Consider the following 22131-nt stretch of genomic DNA (forward strand, 5'->3'; position numbering starts at 1 on the left):
AGGAGCAGTCTGAGGGAAGTTCTCCAAAGAACGGGCTCGTATTCTCGACGAGATGGAAAACAGCACTAGAGAACAACTTCGTGTGGTACCGCTGGCAGCTTCTTTCCCAGCATGCAGTGCGACTGTCCTCTCGGGTTTTGCAGGAGTGTGGATGGATTACCAGCGATGTCATCAGACCGAGACGCATAGCAGCAGACATTTTCTACCAACGACACAGGAGATACTGCACTGCTGGCCTCAATACACACACACACACACACACACACACACACACACACACACACACACACACACACACACACACACACACACACACACACACACACACACACACACACACACACACACACACACACACACACACACACACACACACACACACACACACAGCATGGCCCCATTTCCAGAACACTGTGATAATATTCTTTGGATGTTTAACTTGTGTGTCCGCTCCAAACCAGAGGATGAAAATAACAAGAAATGAATCTACATTTTTAAAGACAGTCGGTCAGAGAGGTGTTGAATAAACTGCTCCATCAATCCGTGTGTCAGCTTCTGTGTTGTGATTCACAGAGGACCACGTCCAGCTGGACAGACAGCCCCGGGCTTGTGTGCAGAGTCTGGACCGTCCCGGCCCGGCTCAGGGAAGCTGTTAACCAGACGTACAATCACTGATCCAGTCACTCTGTCCTCATCCTTTAAGTTTGCTCTCTTTTGAAAGTGAAACACACTGCTTGACATACTAATACATAATTAATAACAGATAACTCTCAGGTCTGTGCAGCTTATAGAAGTTTTATTTTGAGTGTTGATCGTTGACCCTTGAGGCAGATTGGGGAACAAATCGCTCACGATAACTGAAAAGACCACAGAACCGCCTCTTACATGATACTAAAGACTGCAGTATGCAGTATGTACTATGCAGTAAATACTGCACACTGTTTTCCATAGTAGTACGCAGTATGCAACTGTTTAATCGATGTATTTTGCAGTATGCTAGGCCACGCTCGCCATCGGGAAAGCAGAAGAAAACGATAGCACAGCTAACAGCAGACCACGTCCAAAGAGACGTTACGAATGTAGATCTTCTTGATTTTCATCAGCGTTCTGTCACAAGCAAATGTAATGTGAGTCGGAGCTCGTTCACCCGAGTTATTTCTGTTGCTTGGGAAGCACGATGGTGGAGAGCCGAGCTGTCCTCTGCATTGTTGCTGAGGTCTACCTTCATCATCAATTCTCTCACCTGCCAATACTCGAGATCTACTCAGCTGATTTCTTGCCTAAAAAATTCTCAGAAGTGAATTTAATGATGACAACAGATGTCGTCTGACTGGCTGCTGAGACGCTCCAGCACTTTGCATTTTGCGACACATTGTGTGAAATAGACTCATCTGAAGGATACTGGATGTTTTCTGAGTAAGTACGATATCTTTGGTGTACTGCAGGTTTTGTTCTGTTCAGTCAGTGCTGCTACTGCAGCAGGCGCTTTCGAAAAGGACCGCAGCTGCGATGGACGTTTCACCCTCTATCGGCCACTGAGGGCAGTAAGCTCAGTCAGCTGGAGCGCACCAGGATGAGATGAGGAGGACGACATCGTGATGCATTCATGTGGTGTCAGAATAAATCGAGAAGAGAAGTTCCCAACTGGGAAAATTCGCATGATCGTCCCCTCAAGTCTGAACAACTCAGATACCTGAAAATTATATTAAACGACTCGTCCAGCTTCGACATCGTGTACATCAAAGTCCTCAGAAACATGTCTTTATAAATGCTTTACTAATTAACATATCTACGTTTTGCTTGCATGTAATTTGTAATACAGTATGAGGTTGTGACCTTCAGTCACTGTCCACATAAAGTGACCTAGGTTAGTTAGAAAAGTTATTTATTAGCATTAACAATCGTAGTTCGATCGTAGAAAAGCAATCGCAGTTAGGGAACGTACAGGTGCACCAGAGTCTGGGATAAAATCACTTTGTATCATAAAGTTTCAAACTTCAGTCACAACATGGTGTTTAAACGCTCTGAGCAGTGAACACCAACACATCATCTCTGGAGCGTCCATGTTGTTTCCACATCACGGTGTGAAATCTCATGAACCACTTCCCACACGGGAAACTAAACCAGTCGTGGACGGAGAGCTGCACCAAAGTTGTATCAGATGTCATCCACCAGGTGTGGTACGACATCCAGAGAGCTAAGGATAAAGTTTCCCACTGTCCCTGAAGTGGCACAGCTTGGATCTCTCTTCACTGCTGAACTCCAACATCTCTTCTGTATTAAAGTTACTCAGTCTAGTGTTGAGTATAGAGCTGGACAGATGCACGGTGAGATATCACTCACATCTTTACATCAGCCGGCTGCCAGAATATTCTCTGTGCCATCTGTGTGCTGTGAGATCGGCTGCCAGGTATCAGCCTTTACAACACGACTTCACACGCTGATTTATGGAACCAAACATTTACAAAACGAACACGTGTTTTAATATTTCACTCTCAGGTAATTATTGGTGTCGTGTTAACCTGGTGCCACAGCGACACAGCGGACAAGAGTTCATGTTTTATGTTTCAAATTCATCTGAAAGGTCGGACATGAGTTTCAGCATCAACACTAAGAACAACTTTTGTTGATCGCTCACTTTGAGGACTGCGATCAAGTTTTTTTCTTAAAAAACACTTTTTGAATTTAACAAAGAGAAAAACATGTTAAATAGTGTCAGAACACAGTTAGTGCCAACAGTGGCCACCAGCAACTGACCTGACTAGATCTTCAACTGGTCAACTCATCGATTTCTCATTCCAGCTCCGAATTCTGAGGTAAGTGAACGCACCATGTGCATTTTTATGGATTTTTGTGGTCCGTGTGTGTGTTGATGCTTTCAGTTGGACTTCACAGATGTTAAAAACAAACAAATGTTAAAGTGACTACGAGGAACTTGAAGTGTTTATGAAACAGTCTCTGATTCCTCTGGTGATTATAAATGACCTGTAACAAACGAGACCACACGCCGCCGCCACGCGTTAGCAAAGGTCTTTACAGCAGCAGGCGCTGGTGGCGCACCGCTTTTGTAACGTGCATTGATGGCCGTCACATGAGGCTACACTGTCAGTGAATTATTGAGGGGGTTGTTATGTGTCCATGTTGAGGAAGACGGAGGAGATCATTTGAAGGAAGTGGGAGAAATGAGGCAGCAGCTTTTGTGTAACTGTATTAGATTTATTTTATACAAGCGGACATTTTGACCCGATGGCGGCGCTACAGGAAGGTCCGGGGAGCTTGACCAGAAAACATCTTCTCCGGACCGTGAATATAGAAACAGGAAATGGATCTGAGATGTCTGATAACAGACGGACGACATCGCCGACCTGCTGCTGCAGAAGCAATCACAGTAAAACCCTCCGCCGTGTGAGTGGAGAGGTAAGTTAGCATGTTAGCATGCTAGCATGTTTGTCAACGTGTTTACCTCGCTGCTCGGCTACAGTGATGTCACAGCGGATCGGAGCGACTCAGCCGAACATGTAAATGTGTCCACGTGTCAGCGAGTGGATGGAAACGCTGCAGAGGAGCTGAGTGTGTCTGCTGTTATGAAACCACGGGCACTTCTCCTTCCTCCTCCTCCTCCTCCTCCTCAGCCTGCCGAGCTGTTGCCATGACAGCATTTATCCCTCCTCCTGGACCCCCCCCCCCCCCCACACACACACACACATACACACATCACCACCACCTTCAACACCACCAGCCGGCTCCATGTCTCATTTCCATGTTGCCAAATATAACAGACAGACGGACTGACGGAGGGAGGGAGAGAGGGAGACGTGACACTGTGTACGATTCGCCAACTGACTGTGTGTGTGTGTGTGTGTGTGTGTGTGTGTGTGTGTGCGTGCGTGTGTGTGTGTGTGTCTTAACATCCAGGTCAGCTGTAGAATGATTACACCATCAATCACTGATACACTGATATCATCTAACTCCTGTCACTCTCTCTCTCTCTCTCTCTCACACACACACACACACACACACACACACACTCCCTCTAATTAGATTGTGTGAATCGCAGGGTGACTACGGTGAGCTGGAGGGGACAAGTGTTATTAAGAGATTTTTGAGTTTTTTGCGACTGGTTTCATTTAAACTGGAAATTATTGTACAAATTGACGTAATGAGATTAAAAGTTAGAGATTTTTTCACTCAAGCTGTCGAAAAAGAAACTGGAACAAGAAAAATAAGAATAAATAAATGTTTTTTTTTGTCTTTTTTAAGACCAGACTGAATCCAAGATGGACGCCCACAGCCTCGCTGCCATGGAAGTTGCCTTCACGTGAAACATGTTGAGACGAGCTGCTGATGATCTACGGCTGGTTGACGCAGACGTCAGATACGGGAGTCATGGATTAAAACGGATCAATGAGCGATCAATAAAGCAGCTGATCTATGGCCCCGATAGGTTCTAACGTATTGATCCAGACATATTTAATCTTCCGTCTGGTGGTGAGAGAGGAAGGTGAAACAGAGAGGAGAGGTGGAGGTTTACAACACGGTAAACTCTCAGGACTCAGTGAGACGTGTTATTATGGCCACGATAATTACAGGATTATTTTTATTTGTACTATCATCATTTAAAAGCTTGATGCAACGTATTTATATCGTTACTGCCAGCAGTGGAAGACATAGTCAGATCCCTCTTTTAAGTAAAGGTAGAAATACCTTAATCTAGAAGTAATCTATTACATGTAAAAGTCCTGAAGTCAAAAGCGTAGATGAATAACAGCAACATAGAGCCAATATTAGTACTCACTCTACACTAAAATAATCACATAAGTCGACTGTCAAAGCAGATTATTTACGTTCCTGGACAGGCGGAGACCCCTAGTGGCCGTAATAATTATTGCCGCAGCAAAAGAGGACACAACACACAGCACAGAGGCTCGTCAGAAAAATCTGACGGAAAGTTATAAAAACTGATTTTATGGGTTTAATTATCGATGCACATCACTGAGGAACATTCATGCGAGGGAAAAAATATTGAGACGGACCTCGATGTCCATTTCGATTTCCACTTGCAGAGATACATGTTTGACTGATGTGCAGGTCAGTTTGGTCTCACAACATCCAGCTCTGCACGACAAACACCAGAACGACAAGCAGCATCCAGCAGCTGGGGTACGAAGAAGAAGGTGATGTCGCTGAGCCTGTCGCTGGTGTGCTGCGAGGCTCGTGTTGTTTTGGTAATGGTGACGTGCTGTGTGTTGTCTGGGAGTCACTTCAGGTGTGCTGATACACACAGGTAGACTGATGGTATAATAATGCATTACATCATAACAGCACATACCTTCCTCCAGTGACTAACCTGACCAGGAGAGGAGGCTCAAAGAAGCAGCTCACCACGCAGGCTAGGCCTCGTTAATATCACTAATACTCCAACATGGTATGCATCAAGCTATCTGAATGAGATGCTGATCAGCTGAACCTGCGTGTTGTGTTCAGCAGGTCTGGGTCGCTGCCACGGAAACATTTGTGGAAGGATTACAGAAACAAACCGAACCGTGAGTGTTGAAGATTGAGACCTGCAGTCACACGTCAGCGTCTGCTGAGGAGTAAACATGAAGAGTAGAAGCTCCAACACATGTGAGTCTTCTCGTATACGGCACCTCGTGTGACCCGACCTCATTAAAAACCTCCTGCTGCCTCGTCTGAGCTGCTTAATTGTTGCAGTTTGTTGGTGGAAACATGTTTAGCTCAGGACTATCCGCCAACAGTCAGCGCTGATGAGGTGCTTTATATCGACCTCAGAGGAAGAGCTGAGTCAAGACTTTTAGCTCACACACACACACACACACACACACACACACACACACACACACACGCTACAAAATCACCAGAAACACATTAAAAAATGAACATAATGTTTTTTGCTGTTGTGTCAGAGATTATTGTTTATGTTTTTAACACATGAGGACGCTGGCTGAGCATCTTCACTTGGCAGGACACTGGACCACACACACACACACACACACACACACACACACACACACACACACACACACACACACACACACACACACACACACACACACACACACACACACACACACACACACACACCTGGTGCAGCAGTGCTGCTGACGGAGCTCATTTACACTCGTGTTATCGTCATCAGCACACAGAGGACGAGATGTCAGCCGCTGTTTACAAAGACAGGGTCAGAGAGGGGGGGGAGAGAGAGGGAGAGAGAGAGAGAGAGAGAGAGAGAGAGAGAGAGAGAGAGAGGGAGAGAGAGGGAGAGAGGGAGAGAGGGAGAGAGAGAGGGGGGGGAGAGAGAGAGAGAGAGAGAGAGAGAGAGAGAGGAGAGAGAGAGAGAGAGAGAGAGGGAGAGAGAGAGAGAGGAAGGGGGATTTGGCTAAAAAAATAATATCACTATTTATTATTTAATTATGATCTGTGATCTAAATGATTCCTCAGTTTTGCTCTTTAAACAGAACAGCCATCTTTAAATATCCTTTGAATTTCTCCTTTTGCACCATTAAAGCATAATACTGCATTAATCTCATCCTCCATGTTATTGGCTATAACTCAAATTGCATTATTCACATTACATCATCAGAGTCAGAGCTACGCGCAGTAATCCGGTCCATGAGCGTAGCCACCTAGCTGGCTACATCGTTGGTCCGTAGCACAGATCTGCTGGTCAGTGAGGTCACAGCTTGATGAGGCCATTTAATTGGTCGACTTCCATTGTCGCAGTAAACGAGCACCAGGGGAGAATTGATTTATTGATGGACGTATGTCCGACTCCACCACAGTGGGTGGGGATAGGCAGCGTTTCAGCTAGTTGCTACTGGACCTCTTCATGACCTACTACATCACATACAGTACCAAACGAGTTAAGAAGCTGCAAACGGGCTGCACAGTGAACGGTGAAAACATGGCTGCACATTACATAATATATATTGTATTAATACCTCCGTCGTCTTCTTCTTCTTTTGTTTTCCCCAGCTTCCTGCTACAGATGTACGCCATGGACGCCGAGGCCCGTTCAGGTCCGACTAAGACGTATACATGAAAGAGTAAATCGACTTCCAACAGCATTATCTGGTGTGTTAGTCCGACTCTGAGAAAGTCGATATAGTACGATTTCAGTCGGACTTACATGTTTACATGGACTTTAAAAGTCCAGTTTAAGTCGGACTAACACAGTCAGACGTTTTTCTAACATCATGTAAACAAACTTAGTAAGAGGACGCTGAACACAGTCTCTAGGACTGGCCTGGACAGTGGATTGTTGATCCTTCAAGATGGATCAATCAACCAATCTGAGTGAAAATCAAGTGTTGCAAGACGACATTTCTTCTGCCAAGAAACGATAAGTTTATCCTCGACATACAGCAGCTTCGCTTCAGGCCAAGCTAACACGCTACCGTCTCCACTGGCTCCGATGACTTCCTTACTAGTTTGAAGTTAGCTTCATGAACAGCAGCCATGCTAACCCGGCCTGTCTCAGCTGGCTCCGTCCGTCACATGACCCTCGCCTTGAACATCATAGAGGTGGAAACTCACATTTCACCTACCTAATCTGAGCTGGGTTAATGAAATAATGCCAGATTTATATGCAAGTAACCCCAGATGTTGTGATGAAGGTACAGATCACAGGTTACATCCAGGAGGAGGGAGGAGAGTGAATCCTCTTTAAAAGTCTTTTTCTGTACGTTCCTCTCTCCTCTTCGTCCATGTGAATCCTACAGATCTGACTCCTCTGACTCGTCCACACCCACACTGCAGAATAACATCACTCTCTCTTCTCTCTCTCGGCTCATTACCATAACTGCTCTCCATCAGTCTTCCCTCTCTGGATCAGTGTCACAGCACTGATGTCTAATGATGGTAACGGCGTCGTCACAGCCACATGTGCTCATCTCATCTGATGTATGGAAAAACTAAAAATCACCAGAGATTGTGATGCTAGATTTGTGTTTTTGCACCTGTAGTGACTAAATATCTGCATTTTCCAGACAACAGAGTGAAACTTAACTATTAGTAGTTATAGTTTCTGTTCAGAAGCCTTTAGTTGCTCTGAACATCTGCTTACTGGATTGTGACTTCACTGTTTCCTCGTCTTCACTTTTGAATCTTTAATAAAATCGTTTAGGATCATATCGGGGTTTTGCATTTTTTATTCCAGTCACCACACTTCAGTTGAAATGTCGACTCGAAGCTGCTGTGGGTGCAGCTGATACTCACTGTCGTGCTTTGGTGGATTCATGTGCAGCAGCTTCTTCCCCTCGTGGCTTAAAAACCTGCTGTTTTGCTCTTAAATTAGCTCGCTCACAAGCTAACTGGTGACTATCAGGGTAAACATGACCTGAATGAACCACAAACCCTCAAGACTGTTGAGATCCATGTGTTTCTGCTTGTTGTTGGGAACCTGCTCAAACATTTAATCTCAATCTGGCCTTGATGAGTCGGGTCGGGCAGCGTTGGTACCTTTTGTCGGTACTTCACTCTCTGTGTTAGAGCAGAGATGTCATTACAGTTGTAAGAAATAAGTCACCAAATACGAGCGCCGTTGCTTCAAAGGAGGAAGTTGTTCAAAGACCCGGCAGCAGCTGGAGAAACTGTTTTAACTCAACCTGGATATCTGGACTGAAACGTAGAAGCTGTTGTGACATCAACACATTACTGGACCACTAAACATATAAATAACTGTCAGAAGGAGCATTAATAACAAACAGTAGAGGGCAGCAATACAGCGTTGCAGCGTGTAGTCGACCTGGTCCGAAGAAGAAACGGCAGCATTTTAGTTAGTTAGCATCCGCCGTTTTTAGCGTACTAAACAGCATGTTGGTGAGGAGATTGGTTGAGTTTTGACGTCATTAAATTACTAAGCTGACGTCAACAATGACCCATTTATCTCCAACAACAACTCGTCCAGCCAGTTAAGTAATTACATTAAGATGAAGATGAAGATGTTGCTTCCTCATCGTTCATGGAGGATTTCAACTCTCGGTGAACGAGTGCCGCGCCGGCTGCAGACGTGCTAATTTCAGCTGACTCTCAGGCTGACGAACACGGTCCACTCTTCAGCTTTTAGATATATTTGATGTTTGATCAGGTGTTTCCTCAGGTCAGATGTGACTCTACAGACGTGCTCTCAAGGGCAGAAATTTGGCACAGTCAGAAGTTCATTACCGAGCCTCATGACAAGAGGTCTATAACCAGTGTAAAGCACAATGTTTTTGCAAAGTCACGTGTTTGATTTCACTTTGTTGAGCCTTTGAAGAATAACAGGAACATGCACACAGTGCGTATGCAAAGTTTAATTTACTTTCATTTCAATACGGACACCATGAATATAAAACTGATGCTGAACTACTTAAGTATTCTGAGTTGCTACATGCAGGTCTGTGTCGCCTCAGATGAAATGTTTGAACTTGTTACATCCTGCTACCTTGTGTGTGTGTGTGTGTGTGTGTGTGTGTGTGTGTGTGTGTGTGTGTGTGTGTGTGTCTTGCTTCAGCCTGAGGTGCTGCAAGATAAATCTGTGTGCGGGTGTTTTGCATTTTGCTGCATCATGCCCTACACAAAAATCCCTCAGATTCCAGTGTAGGCAGCGCTGCAACATGCTGTCATGCCTCCGTGCCATAATCTGCCCCAGTGCAGTGTGGGATTTATTGGATCACAGTCAGTCACTTGAAGAGGCAGCGAGCAGCCGATTGTGCTGTGCGATTTCATAACGAATCAGAGTTATCTTCACCGCTGTCAGACTTCATCATTGTTCTCTGTCTGTTACATCATTTGCAAGCTTGAGGTCAGCTTTTTCTCACGATATCGACTGTACCTGAACGTCCCATGACTCAGGGCTTGGAGGATTTTTTTTTTTAATGCCTCAAGATGCCTCCGATGAACCCAGATCCCAAAGTCTGAGTCACACTTCTGAACAATCTATTTTACTTTTTGGCTGCACGTATAAGAGCTTATAAGACAAAGCAATAGTACTATTAAATGTGTCTCCATGAGTCATCACTGCGTTTCCCCAGCCTCCCGTTCTGCAGGTCTGTCGGGAGCCTCTCTTCTTTTTGCAGTGAAAAGGAGGCGATGCTCTACGTTCCCAACAGCGGTGCAAGCTTAGCAAAGCTGTAAGCGCTCAGAGCACCGAGTGAGATTAAAACCATTTCAGCTGTTTGTGAGAGTGTTGTCCTTCAAACAGGTTTTCCACAGTTGCATAGCAACAGCAATCGCCATGACCAGCACTTCCCACAGACAGCAGTTCAGTGTTTCCAGTTACAAGAGGAAGTGCCTGGTAGACGCATGGGACAGCTGCAACCCTGCATCCTGTTGCCTACGGCACCGCACAGCCCCGCGTGCAAAGGCGGCAGCGACGGCTCCGTCGCTTTCAACACTTCCTGATAGGATGCTCCTCAGATACGGTTGCCAGGCAACAAACGCGATATCAGCCGACAGAGTTCTGACTGAAAATTTATCCAGAAACAACAAATATTGCAACAAAATCAGAGACAAAAAGGCAAAAGGAGGAAGACACTGAGCCGCCGTGTGAGCGGTTACCGTGGTGATTAGTACAGCAAACGACCTCACGTTTACAGCGTGTGTTTTTTATGGTCTCAGCAAGAACAACCAATCCTACTGCTTAGCAGAAATATCTGTTACATAACACTGTTCAGGCTTTGCTCTACCAATTATCAGTGTTAGAGATGTTGTAGTCGTTTAGTTGGTCTGTCTCTGGAGTCTCATGCACTCCTGCTCTCCTGCAGTATATAAATTCCCACAACAACCTTCCACTCTGTAGCCCTATTAACTGATAAAAGGATGAATATTTATCAACCCTGTACATCCACCAACTGCACTCGCATCTCAGTGCAGACTGAACGCACAGGGGCATCAGCTGCTCTCCTACGGAAGAAGAAAGGCTTCAGTGTTAAACTTCGACAAGTCACCTCTCCCATGTGTTCCAGTCCACACGTTTTACAGTAAATTACGTTCAGCAAAACAGCTTTGCCTTAAAATCTGTTGCTTGCAAATTTTTTTGCCAGCGAGGAATCAAGCAGAAAGAAGAAGTTTCCAGGTCAGATTTAGCATGTGGGCCCAAATGTCTAGGCTTGCAAAAAAAAAACCTGCGTGAGAGAAGCTGCAAAGTTAGTAGCGATCAAAGTCAAAGATCAACACGAGTTTTGGCAAAACCAACAGTGGGACGACGGACTAGCAGCCAAGTGTGAGTTTGTGAAAGGATGTCGTATCAACACTAATGTTCTGCAGCGGGTCGATGGCCGAGGTTACACACTAGAAAAGACAAAACTTGATCTCTTGAACTCAATATGGCATCCTATGTTATTATGTGTAAGAAAATAAAACTCAAGAGATTTACAAGTCAGATTTTACTGGAGATTCTGACGCCAACATTTAGAAGGCAGAACCTGTTCATGTCCGTCCACTGCTGAGGTCGGGTTTGCCATCATCTCGTGCAACCTTTGGCTTTGGTTGGAGTAAGTACACCTTAAACTTAAACTTACGATTTGTGGTGGTGGAGGGTGTGGGCGTGATGGTTGTTGGAGGCGTTGGCTCGGTGAAGGCGCTCAAGCCTCTCCTTCTCTTTCTCCACGAAGTTGGTGTTAGTGCCGGTGCTGGTGGAGGGCACTCGGGTCAGCCGGCTGTGGGCCCGCGGCTGATCCCTGGGTGGGATCGGAGGAGGGGGAGGTGGAGCAGGGGCTGAAGACGAGAGCGGACCCGGGATTTGTGTCGGAAGAGAGATGGAGGTTGGGGCTGAAACCGGAGCAGGAGCAGGAATCGGGATGGCGGTCATACTGGTGCTGTTGGTGCTGTTGTAGGAGTGGTGGGTGGAGGAGTGGTAGTGGTGCTGATGATGCTGGTGGCTGTGGTGGCTGTGGTGGAGGGGGATAGAGGAGGGAGGCTGGGGAGGAGCTTGGTGTTGGCTGTTGTGGTGGTGGTGGTGGTGATTCTTGCTAGAGATGGATGACGATGTGGTCTGAGTCGGTGGAGGCGGCGGAGGAGGTGGAGGGAGAGGTGGCTCAGGAGGAGGAGCAGGTGGAGGAGGAGCAACAGGTTGCCGGTCCAAACGCAGGTCCTTGTTCTCCTGGCTGAGCCGGTCAAGTTGGACCTCCAGCTCCTCAATCCGGCGCCGCTGTGTTTCTAGAAGCTTCTGCTGGCTCTCGATGATGTTGTTCAGTTCAAGAAGGTACTCCACAGCCCGGTTAGGGCTTTCTGGGCTGCCCTGGCCTGGGCCTGGATTAGCATCCATTACTAGCTTGTCTGGCTAACGGCTAGGGAAGCTCAGACTAGTTAACAGCTGGGAAAATACCCCAGTGACCAAGACTTGCTGATGCTAAACTCTTTAAACGCCTTAATGCAGCTGGCTGGCTGTTACAGCTGGAAAGATCACTTTTGAACAGTGACTCGCGGGTACAGCTGGTGCAGAGGCAGAGGCTAACTCACCGAGTGGTGACAAAAGCAAATGAGCAACAAGCCAAAGGCTAAAACTAGCACAACTGACTAACCACTAAGAGGAAGCCTAACACAAGAGATCTAAAACTAGTCGCTCTAGTCTACAACCTAAAACCTAATATCTAAATAACTACAAAACTACACCCTAAGGCCCTGAACCCTACACCCTAAAAACTAAACTACCCTTCACCCTCCCCCCCACCAGAGGTAAGTGGGGGGGAGAGGACTTTTTCTTCTTTGAGTTCTGATGTGGAGATCAAGATGGACCTCGTCCTCGCTGGCTCCAGTCAGAGAGGTTTATCGAGTCGTCGACCATTCCCTGGTTCAGTCAGGTGTTTCTGTTGGGCTTCAGACCCATGACAGCTAAAAACAGAACAAATATAGAGAGAGTTCGTCTTGTCCCCCACAAAAACACTGTCTTTCTGTGTGTCAGTGAGTCAGTTGTATCCACTCTTTGCACTCCATGCAGAGGATCAGAACATTGGCTTCCAAGAAGCAGTTGAGGAGACCACAGCTGACAGAGACTTCATGTGTCTCTCTGTATCAAAAATATTGCACATTATCATTGTTGAGTGACTGTTGATTGTCCAGCATGAGTGAGACAAGTGCTGCTTCTTCTTCCTCCCAGCTTCCAGTACAAGCGCCGCAGCAGAAATGCAGTCTGCGCGACTATGAACTCCAAAACAAGTTTACGGACCACCAGCTTCCCTGTTGTGCCTCATCATAAAATCCTGGGATCAGAACCCTGTCGTTATTATCTGAATCAAGAAAAAAAAATCCTGGAGCGTTTTCAGGGCAATATACAAGACGAGGATTCAGTTCTGACTCTCTCCATCAACAAAACAGTCCAGAACCAAACCTTGAGAAATCAACACAACGCAAAGCTCCACAAAATGAAAACGTAACGTCCGTTGAAGATCATCTTCTGAGAGAGGAGAGGTTCGCCTCTTCCTGGTCCATAGGATCACCTGCAGGACTCAGCCTGTCATCCTGCAGTCGGTCTGCCAGAGGAAGTGATACGCAACGGTTGAATGTCATGTCAGATGCTTGTCTTCCCTCTGGACACGATGAGGCATCTGGGATTCATTATGACCCTGTTGGATGGCATGTTCAGATCCGTCTTCACGTCGTCCATCCGTTACATGAAAAACAAGAAAAGAAAGAAGGGTAGATGAGAAAATGTCCTCCGCTATTTTATCTAATGTATTCCCCTTATTTTTGATTTTCTAACCTGTTTCTTTACATCCTGTTTATTTCTATCTCCTCTGCCTCTCTTCTCCTTCATCGTTCCTCTGCTCTCCTCCTGATCTTTATGTTTCTTGCTTTGTGACTTCCTCTACGTTGTTTTCTGATTTCATATAGCTCTTACTTTCTCATCTCCATCTCTCCCTTTCATTTCTCTCTCTTTCCCTGTGGTTGCTAGGAGTGCGAGGTCTCTCAGCCCATAAATACCAATGACATGCTCTGTCTAAGCCATCAGAGACAAGAAAAATCATCACACACCATCAGCCTCTCCTCCTACACTCCATCACCATCCCTCCTCTGTCTTAGTCCACCTCTTTTAGTCTTTCTCGCTCTCTTTCTTTATATTTTCTCAGTTTTAGATCTTTTTCGATCTTGAACATTTCAATCGTGTGCTGTTCTGTGTGCGTATCAATGTATTGTGCTTTGTGTCGGTGCCAGTTTCAGTGTTTTAAATCTGAGTCGAGCTTCTGGAGTGAAACTGCGAATCTACACAGTCATCAACTGAATGCTGGCGTCAAGATTTGATGATGTTGAGGTAACAGCCAATCATTAACTGGTGATGATGGCCTCAGCTGGCCGCTCCACTGATCGGGGACGCACATATATCGGCCGAACATCGGTTCGGTAAAATGACAGTCACCGACGTTAATGGCTGATGTGTATCTGATGTGCAGCTGTTGAAGAGAGTGACCCACCGATTAACCAAGCTAATGTTAAAGAGCTCTGTCGCTACTGTGTGGTTTCATGAAAAGGATTTAGAGCGGTAGATTCGCCAACGTTACATTTCACAACATAAAGTCTGTAATTTCTGCTGTTAGGAGTCCCTCAATCACAACAATGAAAACAGAGGACGTAGTCTGAAGACGTTAGGTAGAGTTGGATAGTCGGAGTTGTTGTTTCATTGTTAAACAACCACCACACAATCTGACGTGACTGGAGACGGAAATGTTTACAGGATGTGCTGTAATGTTTTAAAGTTTTATTCACTGAGTCTCGTTTATCGACTTTCTTCCTCTGGATTCTGAGATCGTGGGAAACATCTGGGGATGATATAAAGTCAAGTCGTTTTTTGACATTTGAATTCAGAAAAAGGGACGTAATATATCTTTAACTGAAGCTATCGTGGCTTCTGAACAAATTATATCCAGAATATATCATTTATATTCCAGATATCAAATATTACTAACATTTACTGACATCATATTTTCAGGATTTCTGGGTAATGAAGTCTCTCAAACATGTACACACGTATCACTAATTGCCACTTGGAGTCACTAATGTGCAAAGTTGCTCACAGTACACACACACACACACACACACACACACACACACACACACACACACAGACACAAAGGAAATGGCTAGCTATCTGGTCTCTATTGCAAAGCAGCCAAACAGTTTCAGCTTTTATATCTCTTCCCATTAAGCACATTCAATTATTCATGACTCACTAACTGACCACCATCCCTCTCTGCCTCGCTCTCTCTCTCCCTTTGTCTCTGTCAGGGTCTCTCTATCGTTCTCTCTGTATGTGCTGCTCTCTGCAGACCATTCATGCCTCAACAGTCCGTTTCCAAACATACTGTACATGAAGTCGAGCAGAAACAGCGCCGCGTGTGTGTTCAGTAACCGAGCTCTTTGTTTTCTCAGACTGAAGGTTTCACTGCCCGGCCATCAGTCAGTAGAAGTCAATGTCCACACCAATAATCTTTATACTCATTGGCACTCACAGGCGCACAGCAATCAAACATGTGTACTATGGAAAGCCAGTAAGGACACAGATAAGTAGATTTTTTAATTGTTTCTCAAAGCTTGTGTTGGTGAGATTGGAGAAACCAGCTAAACCACGCTACGTTTTCAAAGTATCCAACTGAAAAAAGCCCCTCCAGAGCCACACTTCCTCCAAAACTCATGAACGCACACTGCCTGACTACACTGACTACACATCGCTCTCACTGGCGAGCTGGAAGTTGTGTTAGCAGCTAGTTTGCTACATTCAACAAGCTTTTTATGTCTCATACACACATAAATAAATTAAAGTTAAATGCCACGATCATGTAAACACGAGCAAAATATCCGTCACGAACGTGCCTCAGGCTACCCAGGGTAGCTGCTGAGGGTGTGTGCTTTGTGCTAACTGGGTTAGCTTAGCTCAGGGTCTGTGTAAAGCCCCCAGGAAGACGACAGGCTTTGAGGCCAACTTTCGTAGTGTTCAAACTGCGTTATCATTCACGTTAGCCGGGCTCGCCGTGTGCACACGCTCGATGCACAACACACACACGAGATCCAGGTTATTCTACACCCGGTAAGTTGAGCTGTTTTGGCTTCAGGCGTGACTGAGCAGCCTCCACAGGACGACATCAGCCAAAGATACTCGACTTGTTTTCTTTCCTTAAATACAATAAAAATGCTTCTACAATAAAGACCGACTCAACCTTTAAGAAAATCCACTATATTGTGATTAGAAAAACGTATTTCCTCGTATCGACACAATAAGTTTTCTTGAAATCAATTTTTAAAAAGTGCGATCGTGCCGATGAATCATTGTGCTTTGCAATTTTCTTCAATGTCAGTGTTCATATACATTAATGGGTACATTGTAAACAGGAGCTGCTACTGTAATTTGGGGCAAGAAAAATCCTGTCTACTTCCTGTTTTCAACCCTTTGCTTAATTATTTTGTGTGTCGGGGCTCGTAGTTATGAATCTCCAGAGAATTATGAACTGAATCTGCAGCTCCCCTCAGAGTTTTGTTGTCAGAGCTGTCTGTCCACGTCCTGCTTAGCAGCTAACAGCAGACAGACACAGTTAGAGACAGTTAGCTGATGGACACAGTGGAGCAGTTAGCAGCTAAAGAGCCAGGTATTCACTCAGGAGGTGGTGGAGACCAAAGTCGGAGTGACACGTGCACGAACATGACTCTCAATGAATGTCGATCTGTAACTGCTTAATGTGTAAATGAGCAACTTACAGACTTGTTTCTGCCGCTCCCAAGAGGTCAACGACTGTTTTCAAAGTCATTATTGAACTTCACTTCATGACACCAGCTGGATCACACAGGAACACATGTGTTTTTTAGTAAGTTGAGTGACGTGACCCTTTAACATGTGCTCTTTGCAGAAATGAATCATTTAATTACATTTTCAGGGGTTTGAATCTTGAATCCGAGCTCTGAAATGAATCCTCGCTCTCTGTGTTAATCACGTTGTCTGTAACGAGCATTTTTTCACAATTAATCAAGAAAATAATTGGCAGATTTAACGATTGCTAAAAAAAAGTAGCTGCTCGCTGTAACCCTGGTGTTGTCAGGAAGCATGAAGTGAAGCCTGCGAGCCGGTGCGCGGTGTACTTTACGTGCACACACAGTTTGTCAACGTGTAGGCGGTTTGAACAGGGCTTCTTTTTTTTCTGATTTAAATTATTTCAGTTTAATTTAACAGCAGCAGAAACTGTTTTAATTGGCCAATTTTAGAGTCACGTTATCTGCCACACACACACACACACACACACACACACACACACACACACACAGACACACTAGTTCATACAGCCCACACATATTTTACACACAGCACGTACACACACGCACACGCACACGTGAAACACACCACATACGTAACATATGCATGCATCACGTTCTGAATAGTTCACACAGGCTGCACATGCACATACACACACACACTGGTCCTTATGGCCTATATAGCCAACAGTTACACATACATGACACGCACACCAGCGCGCGCACACACACACACACACACACACACACACACACACACGATGCAGCACCCAGAAAAAAAGCGAAAGGAATATAAAGCAGGCAGCAGAGTCTCACAGGTTTCAGCGGCTCCTGCAGAGGTGATGGAGGGATGAAGGTGGGGGAGGAGGAAGAGGAGGAGGAGGGAGGATTATTGATCCCTGCTCATCCCTCTATCTCCTCCTCCGCTGCTGCTGTCACCATCATCTCCCTCCGAGAAAAAAAAAGCACACAACTGCTGCTCCGCGGATTTTCCTCTCTTCTCCTTCGTCTTCTGGTTTGTGATCAGATTATGATCAATCCTTCTCTCCTCCTCTTTCCTTCACGTATTCCTCTGCTGCTGCTGCTGCTGCTGCTGCAGGCCCAGCTCCTCTCCTCTTCCTCTTTCTTCCTCTTTCTCTTCTTGTTGCCGAGTCAATCTCTTTCTAATTATCATTCCTCTGCGTCTGACAGCCGAGCGATCCGCTGCTGCAGCGCTGATGATGCCCTCCTCTCTCTCTGCGTGTGAACGGACGGTGCTTTGGTTATTATCACTGCTAAAATATGAGTTTTTTCTCCTCCGCTATTCTGCTGTAGAAGGAAAGAAGAGGAGGAGGAGGAGGAGGAGGAGGATGAGGAGGGAGGGGAGGAGGTGTCGAAGCCCAGACGGGCTGCCTGGATGGATGGATGGACGGAGAGAGGGATGGAGGAGGTGGAAACAGAATAGTGGTGAAGGAAGAGGGAGGAAAAGTGTGTGTGTGTGTGTCGGCAGCAGAGTGGAGAAACGCGCACCGTCACGCAGCGACGAACGCAGAAATCCCATCACCAGCGGGTTACCGCACAACCAGGACCATCACACACACACACACACACACACACACACACACACACACACACACACACAGATGTGAGAGGCTGCATGTAGTTTTTTAAACATTTTAGGGAAAATGACAGAGAGATCGTTACATCACGAGTCACGAGGCTGTTTGGATGCTATGAAGGATCAGATCCAGACGAGCTTCATCTCAGGAACATTACATTCACAAATACTGAAGAAGAAACGCCAGCGAGAGAATAAAGGTTCAGGTTCATGACCACAGTCAGCAGGTACAAATACTACAGTCATATGTTCTGATAGTCCAACCTGACGGACGTGTGTGTTGCAGTTACATGTTGTGTTACACCAAACTACACAAACCACATCCCGCTCTGTGATCACGACATGTTGTACACTAAAGTCTGCTTCAGTCAAACAAAATACAGAGTTACTCAAGTAATCAAGTAAATCAATATAAGCAAGTTATACAGATATTAACATGTATGTATTTATTGACTGATCTGATAAGTTCTCACTCGCTCAGGACACCCGCCGGTGAATATCACGATGTTATCGACTCCGGCGCTGTGGTTCTTAGTCTGCCGGTAAAACCAACGAAGAAGAAGAGGAGGAGGAGTATTTATCGCGGTTGGCTCGAGCGTCCTCCGCAAAGAAGACGGCCGGCCTCATCCTAGAGAATGTGTAATTACATCGTCCCATGATGCACTGCAGCCCGTATGCTAACATTTTGAAGGCAGCGTCGGTAAAACAGTGAATAATTGTTGACTGTGACTCGTTTTACCGTCAGATTTCGAGCCATTCGGTCCGATAACATTCGGAAAGTCTTTGTGTTTGATAACTGATCTGAGAGTTTCTTCAACGGTGGACCATCAGACAGCAGCAGGCTGCGTGCTGCCGCTTTAATAAGACGGATGTTTTATTATTACAGAGACACATCTGGAGCTGCTGCCTGTAAACTGTGTCCCCCTTTAATAATGACATGCAGGAGAGACACCACCACACTCTGCACCGCTGTTATTAAACCTTCAAACAACACTGTGGTCGATTATAGACACAGAGCATCTCCGACACGTCTGTGAGTGTTATATGGTGGATGTTCAGAGAGGACAGTCAAATACAAAGCTGAGCAGAGCAACACGTCTGACCTGAGGAACATCTGGTCAAACATCAAGTATATCTGAAAGCTGAAGAGCTGGATGGTGTTTGACAGCATGTTAGACAGGTCCAATGCAGCAAGTGCAGCACCAGAGGTGACAAAAGTCCACACGTCCTCTCCTCCAGCACAAGTTCAGATACAGATACAGCCTGAAAAAGTATATATTATGTAATATAAAGTACAAGTTACTCAGAAAGTACAGCAAATGTCTGAATGTAGATACATTCAATTAAATGACTAAAATGTCTCTTCCTGACAACAGAGGTGTCAACAGTCCACACGTCCTGTCCCCCAGAAGTTCAGATACTTAGTAGAAGTACTGATTCAACTTCTTTACTCCAGTAAAAGTAATAGATTACAGGTTCTGAAATGTACTCAGAGTATCAAAGTAAAAAGGACATTTGTGGTCAAAGCTGACTGACCATCGTAACGTTGTGATTCACAAGGGAGAGCACAGCTGAGCTCTGTGTCCCCTCTGAGTTGCCGTAGATCAACAGTTGTTGTTGTTTGTGGGGAGAGGAAGTGAAAAGCAGTGTGTTGCTGCTCAGCGCGCTGACATCACGTCTCCGTGTCCCGTTTATTATTTTCTTATTAAAGCAGCTCAGTGAGGAGAACCAGAGACACTCGGTCACATTTGTGGCAGCAGTGTTTGTTTCCTCGCAGGCTGCTGTTTGTCTCAGTCGTGGCGATCTGAGCTCGACGTCCTCAGCTGGTCGACCAGCGTTGTTTTGTGCACGAGAGGCTGAACAAAGCTAAGTTACAGACGTGTGCTGCAGAGGCGAACCTGGCACAGGATGCATGTCGGTGGTAACGGGAGATTCACGTCAGAGCAGCGGTGGGACGCGCTGCCTCAGATTCACAAACAACGATGTCGCCGTCCATCACGATGTTTCACTGTAGACGTGGTCATGTGACAGTTCGGCCGACCCGAACGTGCCCTGTGCAGAGCGACGGGAGCATCAGGGCAAGAAGAGAGGCGGGGGAAGGGCCTGTGGGGCAGTGTGATGATCTGAGGTTGATTCAGTTGGTCAGGTCAGCTGACGGCACGGACATACTCCAAGATGACAACGCCACGATTCATCGGGCTCATCGAGACAATTTCACACATGGATCGGCTCCAACAGAGTCCGGACCTGAACCGACCCACTCAGAGTCTGTGGGAAGAGCTGGAGAAGACCTGGTGAAAGATTAATGCAACTGTGGACGGAAATAAATGTTGAGACGTTGCACGAGCTCATGCACGCTGCTACTGTCCCCTACATGTGACAACAGACACACACACTGAACCTACACACACACACACTGTCACCATCAGGAGACACTGACCCTACACACACACACACTGTCACCATCAGGAGACACTGACCCTACACACACACACTGAACCGACAGACACACACACCATGCCACAGTAGGAGGCTGCAGCAGGCCTGCAGCTCTCACACCGACACACCACAGCTACAGAAGGAGCTCAAGGAGCGTGTGGAGGAACATCACGAGAGGTTTTTTTTTAAGGGTTCTGGTCTCGTTCTGTCCGCGGTGTTCCGGCATTATGTGACCGGGAAACCAATTAACTGACCGTCAGCGCTAATTAACGATGCGAGCACAAGCACACACACACACACACACACACGAATCACTATCGTGGAAAAAAATAACGGATTTAATAACGATGAAGTTCATCAATGCTGCGGACACACACACACACACACACACACACACGCACACGCACGCACACGGTGTGAGCGTGCATCACAGCCGGTGAACGCACCGAGCTGCCGTCGCGCTCAAACACAAGGCGGCTGGTTATTAAACATTATATTGATTAGTGATCAGAACTCACCTGTGGTTCCGGTCCGGACGCTGCAGCAGAATAACAATCCTCTCCATCACACACGCTCTCTCTCTCTCACTCACTCACACACACTCACACACACACACGGTCCGTGTCATCAGGCTGCTGGGAGCTGTGGCCGCAGACGGCTCCGAAGATCCTCTATGTACAATGGGAGCGATCACTCTGTCAGTGATAAGTTAATGCTGTCCGAGCTAACAAGACACACTTTACAGAGATACGAAAACATTATGGGAAAGTTTTCAGTTAATTAAATTAATATGAATATACAATAAACAAGACTACGGTGATAGAATTAATATAAATGTGATGTTTGTGTGTCCAACACAGACAGAGCTGTGTGTCCTGTTAAGCTAGCTTAAAGACAGGAAGCGTGAACTCCAGACCCACACGAACAGCGCCAGTTTTTATAGTGGCCAAACTGTGTAATTACATCATCACCTGACGCACTGCAGCTTAAAAGACTTTTTCCCATAGACTTCTATACAGACACGCCATATTGGATGTGGCAGGTGTGTCCTGTAAACAAATACAAGTAGACGTGAAAACTTCTTTTTTTTTGCTGAATAAGAAGCGTTAACGTTTACATTTAACTGATGAGTCGCTTTTATATTCAGTTTAAATTTAAGTCTGCAAATTAAAATAAGACACTGCAGCGGCAGTGAGTCTGCTTTATTTTCTTTTAGCAGTGAAGTGATTAAATTCATTAAATTGTATTAAATGATACACTTAATTTATTGTATACAATAATATTTCATGGTAAAAAAACAAAAAAGTACAGTTGCAGGAGGCTACTGATATAAATATGCACCATATATTATGCAAGTCAAGTTA

At 45.7% G+C, this 22131-nt stretch overlaps 1 protein-coding gene across 3 annotated transcripts in view; it reads right to left on the reverse strand.

The window, feature by feature from the left end:
• LOC311265673 (IQ motif and SEC7 domain-containing protein 1-like) overlaps positions 1 to 21387 on the reverse strand; it is a 144706-nt gene extending 123319 nt beyond the window's left edge. The window contains exons 1-3 of one of the 3 annotated variants that reach the window (XM_084367573.1): positions 21286 to 21366; positions 17548 to 18123; positions 11520 to 13588 (exon numbers count right to left, since the gene is read on the reverse strand). In XM_084367573.1, the coding sequence (XP_084223699.1) occupies positions 11520 to 12265 (746 nt within the window). In that variant the 5' untranslated portion in view covers positions 12266 to 13588; positions 17548 to 18123; positions 21286 to 21366. Of the gene's footprint in view, positions 1 to 11519; positions 13589 to 17547; positions 18209 to 21285 lie in introns of those variants that run through there. The other 2 variants (XM_084367574.1, XM_084367572.1) reach the window with 2 other exon arrangements.
• Positions 21388 to 22131: the final 744 nt, after the last annotated feature.

Source organism: Pagrus pagrus (assembly GCF_965226575.1).
Source record: "Pagrus pagrus genome assembly, chromosome: 11".
NCBI classification, from domain to species: Eukaryota; Metazoa; Chordata; class Actinopteri; order Spariformes; family Sparidae; genus Pagrus; species Pagrus pagrus.